General features: G+C 46.0%; 1 protein-coding gene across 16 annotated transcripts in view; it reads right to left on the reverse strand.

Annotated features, from left to right (window-relative positions):
- Tcf7l2 (transcription factor 7 like 2) overlaps positions 1-9,827 on the reverse strand; it is a 263,597-nt gene extending 253,770 nt beyond the window's left edge. For 2 of the 16 annotated variants that reach the window (XM_019209018.2, XM_019209017.2), the window contains exon 1: positions 9,661-9,800. In XM_019209018.2, the coding sequence (XP_019064563.1) occupies positions 9,661-9,687 (27 nt within the window). In that variant the 5' untranslated portion in view covers positions 9,688-9,800. Of the gene's footprint in view, positions 1-9,660 lie in introns of all 16 variants that reach the window. The other 14 variants (XM_019209026.2, XM_019209030.2, XM_019209029.2 and 11 more) reach the window with 11 other exon arrangements.
- Positions 9,828-10,109: the final 282 nt, after the last annotated feature.

Here is a 10,109-nt window from a genome sequence, read left to right on the forward strand (position 1 = left end):
TTCCTTATTGGTTCATTTACACAGCGCTGCTCCCCCTGCTGCAGTCAGTACATCGTTTTGTCATTTCTGCTTCTCCTTGCCATTAGTGCAGGCTGCAGAGACGAGGCCCCAGCTGCCTCCCCGGAGCGGCTGAGCCCCGGCACATCCCTTTCCCCGTGGTCACCCCTTTGACTGATGTTCACCAACACTCATACATCACTCCCAAATTGGTCCAAATGAATTAAACACAGCTCTGCTTAACATTACGAGATTTAAATGGATTTTCTCTCTACAGGTCTGCCCCATAATTGGGTTTATCCATCTTGTTGAAGTACAGTTTACACTTGCTAACATCACGCCAATTCAAGCTACATTTTCTGCTCCAGTGGCAGGAGCAAGGCAGATTTGTCATCGGATCATAACAGGTAATTCAAACAACAATTAGTTTGATGACGGCCCGTATGTCAATGTCTGCTCCCAACAGCCTGGCTCACACCCGATGCTCTCTGTTCCTCAAGATGAATTGTCTCCACAATTCTTCAATTTCAATCATCAACAATGCTTACTGAATCAACGGAGAAACTACTGACACAGGGCTGTCTTGCTGGCAGGGCAGCCTCACCAAAGCCCGAGTGAGGGCCTAGTGAGAACCTTCCGGCCTCCGGGATGGGCCACTACCACCACCACTACCACACTTCCACTTTCTTTTCTTTTCTTTCTTTCTTTTTTTCTTTTTTTTTTTTTTTTTTTTTTTTTTTTTGGTACCAGGAATCGAACTCAGGTCCTTGTGCTTGCAAAGCAGGCGGTGGAACCACTGAGCTAAACCCCTGGCCCACACTTCCACTTTCAACCAGAGCCACTCAGTCTGGGGCTTTGGCTCAACTTCAGAAGGCAGAGAAACGCGGGGTTTGGGAACAGGCAGGGATGGATTTGTGTGGGGTCATCCACCCACAGGTAAGAGAACACTTGTTCACAACCTTTGCAGGCATGAATGACAACCGTCAAAGTCTCCAAAATGTCATGATCAAATGGTAGGACTACTCATCATGAAACAAAACAGCCAAGACCTCTTTTAAAAGCCGTTACCTAACCTCCAAGCATTTTGAAAATTATAAAGCAATCATATAACTATAAACCAGTCCAACTACGGTTAGTCATTATTTGAGCAATGCCACAGTCATTAAGTCAGGGTGCAAATTCTCGCAATGAAGGAGAACTAAAATGGAAATGTGATATACCTGGAAAAGAACATCAAGTTGACAAAGGGGTCAAATTATTGGTGGGGTACAAAAGGAAACTACTATTGCTGGGTGTGAGTGCACACTCAGCTACGGTGGACAAATAAGAGGAAAACACAGCCCAGCCCTTCAGGAGAGCTTATGCTGCAGTGAAACCTAACAAGGACCAGGAATCTTTACGTGACATAAGAGAAATGCAGATGGCAACCAACAGGCGTCATAAATCTTTGTTACCTAGCAAAGATAGTCCAGGTTATCAAATTCATCATGTGTGGTGTTCCCGACAGCAAATGAAAAACTACACAATGCATGTTGGGGCAAGGCGTATTCTCAGTGTGCAAACAAGTACTTCACAGTCCTCAGCAGTAAAAACAGCAGTGTGCATTCACCAAGCACCCTTCTCTGCACCGCTGCCTGCCCAGCTCACTGCACCCTGTGTCTCATTTGGCCTCCCAACAGCGCCCTGGAAGCACACAGTATCGTGAGTTATCCCCATCTTACAGCCAGAAAGGAAGCTTGCCAGAACAGAGGCTCAAAGCCCCTGAAGACTCCAGAGCATGAACTGAACCGCCCACCCGCTCTACCCCAGCTCTGCTGGCAGGACAACGCCTTTAAACTCAGCCTAAGCCAGCCAGCTCCCACCAGCAGCGATTCGGATGCCCATGGCCCAGTCAGCAATTTCCAGAGACACTTTTGGCTGCCATCATTCCTGCCTCAAGAGGGTAGGGCTCAGGCACAGTGCTAAATAAACCACCTAGAAGGCACAGGATGGTTCCCTGCCACAAAGAAGTGCTCGGCACAAAGCATCAATAAATAGTACTGAGGCTGAAAACCCTGCACTGAGTCACCACCGCATCCCATCCTGCCACTAAGATAGGCCACTGTGTGGCCGGGGCCTCAGCCCTCAAGGGATCCACCATAACCAAAAGTTTTCTCAGCTGTAGCCCTTAAAAGCAGGTTTTGACAAAGATCCTTCCGAGAGACCACACAGGTTTAACTCTAATGTGTCTTTTTATAATTTACATTATGGATCTACAGAGAGAGAGAGAACACCTTACCCACTTTTAAATTTTATTTTCAAATCTCAGCGTATTTTTCATGAACCATGAGACACAGTGCCAAGCGGTGGTTTGGGTGGAACCCTCAGAAGTAAATGTCTGCTGCCATTTCCGTTTCACTGAAGAGTGTGCTGAGATTTCAAGGTAAAAGGGGATGGGGGGGCTGCGGCCACTTATCTGATCAGGATTTGATACCATCCAACCAAATCAAACTCCAGAAACAAATTAAGTGCTAAGCCTGATAAGCCAGCAAATGTCAGCCATAACCCATTTGGAAATTTCTGTGCTCAGCTAAACAGCCCGATGATTTTCAAGGACTTCATAGAAAGTAAATATTATAAAGTGGAACTTATGAAATAAAGTCATGCCACGAAAAAGGCAACCAGCTGACTGCCGAGGATGAGGCCTTTGAGCCACCCTCGCTGTGGCCCATCCTCTACTGCGGGGACACCCAGTAATCAGCTGATGGCTGTCCTTACTTCTGCTGGATGCTGCAAAGCTTACCAGACTCTCTGCCTATATCCTTACTAGCCCTCACAGAGATCTAAGTTGGTCCCCAAGCACCTTCATGAGGTGGAGAACCAACAAGTCATCCGGTGTACACGAGTGAAATGGTATGAGCTGAGCAGGTACAAGTTTAAAAGTGAAATAAGCAAAAAATGGTAAAACCTGATTTTTTTAACTCAGCCAATGTAACACACCCACTACTGGCCTAGACAAGATGCTAACTTCTATGTGAAAGACAGAAATAAAGCAGAGTTGGACTCTTATTAGATTCCTGCCCTGCCCTGTTTCCACTCAGATGTGGGGGCTTTGGACAAATCATTTTGCCTCTTTGCACCTCAGTTTCCTGGCCTAGCACAACCAGCTCCCACCTTTTCTCACTAGGGTCAACCTCGGCCACAGTGGTCATCATGGTCCACCGCTTCATAGAATATTCTCAGAACAGAAACTCTAGACACTACTGAAACAGACACAAGCCATCTTTCAGAACTCTGAATATTAATTAGACAGCCTCTTTTCTTTCCCCAGGAAAGACAGTCATGCTAAAATCAACCAAATGAAGAAAAGCTGTGTAACTGTTGTCCCCTAACAAGACTATGCACAGTGAGACAACCCAGAATGGGGAAGGAGTAGACCTCCAAGATGCCCAAGACCAGTCAACTGGTCACTAAAGTCAGGTAGGAAGCTTTCGCCAGCCAGGGATGCTCAAAGGCTGAAGCAGGGCCCAGGCCTCAAGTGTCTACAAAAAAGCCAGAGTGGGGAACTAACGCCACTGCCCAGTAGTTCTCCTGCACGTGCTGTCCCCCAGAGAAGGGGCATCAGCTTTACCCAAAAACTTGTTAAACTAACCCTAACCCACCCCAGACCTACAGATCATCAAACCAGGGTCCAAGTGCCTCATCTTGGTGGAGGTAGAGCCCTGATCTCTGCAGCTTAAGATCTCCAGGTGCCTCCAGATGATGCAGCCTCTCAGGATAGAACCCAGGGTTCTGCACTTTGGAGCAGCTTCTACTTGATCCCCAATTATATGACACAGACACAGAGCTGAAAGTCGCTCTTTGCATAGTAACTCCACAGGACCTCCTGAGCAAGGTGGGTGGCTGTGCTGTGCTGTGCTGTGCTGTTGGTGCTGCAAAGACCTAACCCTTCCAGCAGGCTAGGTGAGTGCTCTACCCCGGAAGCTGCATCACGCAGAGTACTTAGAACAAGGCTCCTCACCACAGACTCCTCGGTCACGCAGCCTGGCTCTGAATCCTAACTGACCTCAGGCAAAAAATCTCAGGCGTCTGTTACCTAAGTTACAAAAATAGGGACATAGCGGTAATAAGAGTTAACTGTGCCTTTCAGCTTTCCCTCTCTGTTTTTATGACAAATCAATAAATAATTCACATAAAGCACTTAACACCAGACCCAATGCATTAGGATAATTCAATAAACATAAACTGCTATTATTATTAGATGTTGTTATTGCTTCTGACCCCAAGACCACGCTGTCCAAGCTATTGTTTCATACAGGAACACCTCTCTCATTGAGCTCTGCACAAGTCTGGATGTCTTCATATAACCTTGAGAAGCAAAGGCCTCAAAATCTCAACGGAACACTCAAAAGGAGCAAATGCTACCCCAAGGGAACATCTGCCAGCTTTCAATTTCAATTCTGAACTGAAAATAACTGAGCATCCAATAAATGATCAATGGATTGATTTCAGAAGACTCTAAGGCAGCTATTCCCAACCTTTAGTCGGCTGAAAAATCACAATTCGGATTAAAAACAGAACCCCTAGGTTGTGCTAGAAACCTACACAATTAGACTAGGGAGAGCAGGGTGTCCAAAAATCAGTATCTGAAACATAACTAAAGGCTTAGGCCTTGTGAAAATGAGATTTGTGTCTGTTTTTGCTCACAGATGAATTCCCCAGGGGCCTGGCACACAGTAGCTGCACAGTATGTGTTTTGTCAATGAATATTCTGAGGTGTGGACTTAAATTGGAGAATGGGGCTAAAAGTCACCACCTCTGTGAGCCGATGAACCTCTTGAGTTACCTGGTACTCAAAGACTTTGACGACTTCTCTAGTGAAACAGCATCCCCTCTCCAGTCACACTCTTCCTTTTTTTGTGGGAAACAGACATGCAATTATCATAGCCAGTGCCTGCTAGGGGACTACAAGAAAAGGGCAAAAGTCACTGTACCAAGAATTGAACGTGTTTCTGGAAGTTCTCCACTCAGCCCAGATCTGCAAGTCCTCACGACAACAGAAAGGCCAGGTCACTCGGGTGGATAAAAGGACAGGCCCAAGGCCCAGGACACAGGAGCCCACCATCAGAAACCTGACTTAGGGGAATACAGGGCCCTTACAAACACTGCCTCCTCATTCCTGGATTCCGACTGAATCTGCTGCTACTCGTGTCTGGCCACAGTCATCACATGGATAAAAACAAGACCCCACCACCAAGCCACAGTATCTCAAGAATCCTAATAATTTAAGATGTGGACAAAATACCCAGTTCACATCTAGGAATAAAGAGCCAGTGTGACACAGGGACATGCTTCTGTTTGTAGCCTTCTTTCCCTGACTCCAAAGCACCACGCACCCTGGAAGAGGGTCCTGCTGGCTTCAGTGAATCGAGGCAGAGAAGCGAAGACCAGGAGAAGGGCTATGCTTCAGGAAGGCTTGGATGGATCCTGCAAACACAAGGACAAGAGGGAAAGCAACACCCACTGCAGTCTCTACCGCTCAGCTGTGTAAACAAATAAAATGGTCCATTGCTTCTGGATCCTTAGTTGTCTTTGCACACACGTACAAGTGTGCACATGTCCACACACACACACACACACACACACACCCCACTTCATATCCTCAAAGAAAAACAACCAAGAAAAGTCTACAGTCTGTTTTTGCTGCACATGTAATTTTTTTCCTAAATCACATCTGACTTAGCATTAAAACATCAACCTTTGGCCAAAAGACTCTTAAAACAAAGGCTTAATTGGTTCTGAAGTAGCCCTTCTGAAAACCAAGGGAAACATCTTCTGCAGGTCTTGACCTTGATTACAACACTGCTCTTGGGGTTGGAATAATGATGAGAGTTGGAAGCACTCCCTTCAGGGAGGTAACAGAGACCCAAACCAATCTCCAGGCACCTGCAGGGCTTTCACGGGAGAGACATTTCCACACATCTGCAGCCTGGGCCCAACCGCTCTGTTTTCAGCCTGTGGCTTAGTCTTCCCAGGCTCTGCGGATGGTGGGAGGAGTTTGTAGGAGCTGGGTACAGTGCTAATGCTGGGGTACATGGGCCTCTGATGACATCTAGATTATTTTGTTGCCCCCCCAAGTCATCTCACATACCTAATATGCAATGACGACAATCAAAATTCTGTGTTCAGGTCTCTCAAAAAGTCAACGCAAAAGTAAGCACACATATACCCCTCGCCTCTCCAGGTAGACTCCAGGTGTATGAACAACAGAAATGGAAATACACATTCACCCAGAAGATGTGTCTGAGAATGTGCATGGTGCTTTGCTCATAACAGCAAAAGAGTGGAAACAATCCAAATAGCTAATAGCATAGAAAAGATAAATGCACTGAGGCGTATTTCACTGAGCCCCATATTTCACATGGGAAATACTACATGGCGATGAAAAGGAGAAAACTATTGCTACTTGTGATAACATGAATGCAACTCATCAACTTAACACTGAGTAGGGACAGGCATGAAATAGTACATCTTGTGTGGCTGTAGCACTTTTGTGAAGCCCAAAAGCAGGCAAAATGAAGCCACTGTGAGAATTTTCACTGAAAGGAGGGAAGAGAGGAAGAGAAGCAAGATGACCGGAAGAGAGGGAAACAAAGGAGACTTCTGGGGAGCACTTCCCAGAGAGATCTGCAAACTAAAGCCCATGGAGGCCAAATCCAGCCAGTATGTTTTTATAAATAAAGTTTTATTAGCACATAGCAACGCTTACACCATTAGGTTTACTGGATAGCAGTGAACCACAACAGCAAAGCTGAATAGCTGCCAAAACAGACAGTATGGCTCCAAACACTGAAAACATTTGTTATTTCACCCTTTACAGAGAAGGTGTGCCCACCCTGATCTTTATACCGATCTGGGTGATGGTCTGGTGGATAGTCACATATGTCAGACTTCATTTACTTCTCTACTGCAGACCTCTGTCATACTTTAATGACATGTCCAAAACGTCAAGGGCTGGGGGCCTACTTCAGTGCAGAACATGAACCTGGCATCCAAGAGGCCTTGGGTTCAACCACCAGCACTCAGAAGAAAAAGTCAACAGAACTAAGTCACCATGCCTTTATTTTAGAAGATCTTTTAATTTTCATTCCAGTTGCATTTGTGCTATTCATTTGGGGAGAGTGGCCATTTATGTAGACCTTGTGTTTTCAGAACCACAAGGAGCCAGGAGGCTACCAAAAGTGGAGAGGACCACAAGGCAGCAAGTGCCATAAGGTCCACGTTCTGATGAGAGCACGGACACATCCACAGAACCGCTCAGAGGCCATTCATGGAAACAGGGAACTTGGCAGAGTCCTGAGACGACAGGAGGGATGGGACAGGAAGAGGGTAGGAACCTCATGTGATGAACGGTGTCATACTACTCGAGGTTATTTTAGGATCTAGCTTAGGAGAGCAACATGTCAGCTCAGCTCTGACTGAAATGCTGTAGTTATTAAGGTAAAGCAGTTTTAAGTTTCCAAGGAAGAAAACTCCACCAACAACTGGGTCGCAGTTAAGCCTGGAACCAGAGAACGGGTGAAGGAAAAAGCCTGCTGTGCACGCCCAGAGCAGGGTCAGTCTCTCCTCTCCTTGCACCCGAGAGCCGCCCAGTGAACTTGGAAAACAACTTCATTTCGTCTGAGGTTTCCCTGTTTTACGCTTTGCTTCTTTTGTTTCTAGCCATTTATCCTTTGATGATCACACTAAAATTACAGCTCGATGCCATTTGGTTTGGCCTCGTACTGGCCTAGCAGACACAGGAAAAATGAATACCCAAAGCACGGTGCTGGGTCTCTAATAAAATGTCTTTCTGTTTGCCCACATGGGCATCAAGCCTCAGCAAATAGAAGAGGGCAGAACAATAGTACCTGTTCATGGAGGAATAGTGATGGTTTCAGTCCTCCAAACAATCAGCTCTGTAATTTACCCCATCTTCCTCCTGAGAAAGAGCTTCACATGGCCTGTAACCATGCCAGGTGGTTTGGAGAAGGACGAATTGCTGGGCCAAACAAGGGGCGCTTCAGCGCAGGGTGTAAAGATTCAACAGCTGGTCTGGGCTCGGCTGATCTCCCAGTGACCGGGCCCCAGCAAGCCTTTCCACACCAAGATAAGGATCGCTGTCCTATTCAGCCTCAACAATTCCCACACCCCAGGCCACAGGATTTTCCAGCACTGCCCAAGATGTACTACGCCTTGGGGCACTGCATGTTCACCCATTCATTCACCCAGAGTCAAGGCAGGCCTGTTCTCTAACCCAGCCCAGCCTCCAGCCTTTTTCAGAAAGCAGGACTGACTTAGGAGGCCTTAATCAAAACAAAGGAGGGCCTGACAGGAAGTATGCCAGCAAGAATAACTGCATCAAGCTGAGGACACACTGGTCTCGAAAGACACCTGCGCCAGAGGGGTAAAACCAAGAGTGGCACTTTCCCCTAAAATACACACAAGGCACAGCCACAGAAGTAATCAAATATTTTTAAAACCGAGTTACTGTAGCCTTGAAGTAAGCACAAAAAGGCTAGGAATCCATCCAATAAAAATGTCTGCTGACTCATATTTTTCACTGGTGGAAGAATTCCATTTACCTAGGGCAAGTGACTATTTCAAATCCTTATTAAGAGACAGATTTGAAATGGCTACAAAGATCCAACACTGTGGGAGCTGCCCATGGCCACCCACCACACACACACACACACACACACACACACACTCACACAAAGGCTCTCTACAAGAAAGGAACAGTGACTTGACAAACACAACCCACCTAACCAACATCAACTGCAAGACAGAAGAACCTACAGCCAGGATCTCACACCACAGCAAAAGGTGTCAAAAGCTTCTCTTCCAAGCATTGTGCCAGAACTCTCCAGAAGTTCTAGCTCCTGCAGTTACCCTGAGAGTCCATCTACCTTTGCAAGGCCAGCCAGACAAAAATCGTATTAGTCTGCTCGGCCTCCACTGCTGTCTTCCGTTGGCTTCCATTCAGCCCTGAGTCTGTATTAGTCTGTGATTTGTTTAGAGAATAGAAGTACTACGTGAGCAGGAAACAGGACACTGATCAGAAGCTGAGATCTGTCGCCTTTCCCTTCCAGTGCTCCCAGTGTCATTTATCAACAGGCCCAAGAGAAGTCAACGTTTCAGGACAATCAGGTTAAAAGTGATATTCTTAGCACCACTCAATGTAATGCTGATCCCCCAGAAACAACTCTCTCTGGCTGTCACGTGGCCTCTTTGCCCTCTCCCCCTTAATTCTTCCTTTTCACATTTTGCCACTCCATTCTACTGCCGAATCCAGACTCTTCCCTAAGCAAAAAATAATTGTCAAGCTGGGGTCTGGGAGCCCATTACGCCTGATCAAGATACTCTTGACAGTAAACACTGACTTCTCTTTCTTTCTGTATCTTCAAATCACTGGAACAGCATTTCTTCTTACCTCCCCTAATGATTCAACCACCACCACCACCATCACCCCATCATCACCCCCACCACCATCATCAATGTCAACATCATCATCACCACCATCATCACCACCATCATCATCATCACCACCATCATCCTCATTTAGGTGGGGAGGGGTAAAAAATAAAAGACACGGGAGACCTACATATTGACAGTTTAAGGTTCAGAATCTCTTGCGTTTCCTACCTGAATTGCAATCTGGTGTTCGATCATTTTGTACGCAGAGTAATGTGTGCTGCCCGACTGAAAATGGAGCTGTAGAAAGAAACCAAATCAAAGCGTTCTGCTTATGCCACAAACCACAAGAAAACATCTTCAGCAGCTTATGAACAGCAGACAAACCTTCTTAAACTGAACTGAAGCCTTGGCACTTACTCAAGACCTGTATACTTAAATTTGTTGATATGGGTTAAATAATCTAAATACCAAAGTTTTTTTTTTTTAAGCACCTATTTAATAAGCAAAAAAAGGGAGGGGAGGAATGAGCATCAATAACAAGAAAAAGAAAGACTGAAGCCCATTAAAACATAAAGGAAGCCAGTGTGCTGAGCAGGAGACTGAAGAAAAATTAACTTTGCCACAAAAAGTCATCAGAATTGCAACATGTAGGCAACAGGAAAGTTTATGAAAGGATT

Source organism: Fukomys damarensis, unplaced genomic scaffold, assembly GCF_012274545.1.
Source record: "Fukomys damarensis isolate Sample0158 unplaced genomic scaffold, DMR_v1.0_HiC HiC_scaffold_8, whole genome shotgun sequence".
Classification (NCBI taxonomy): Eukaryota; Metazoa; Chordata; class Mammalia; order Rodentia; family Bathyergidae; genus Fukomys; species Fukomys damarensis.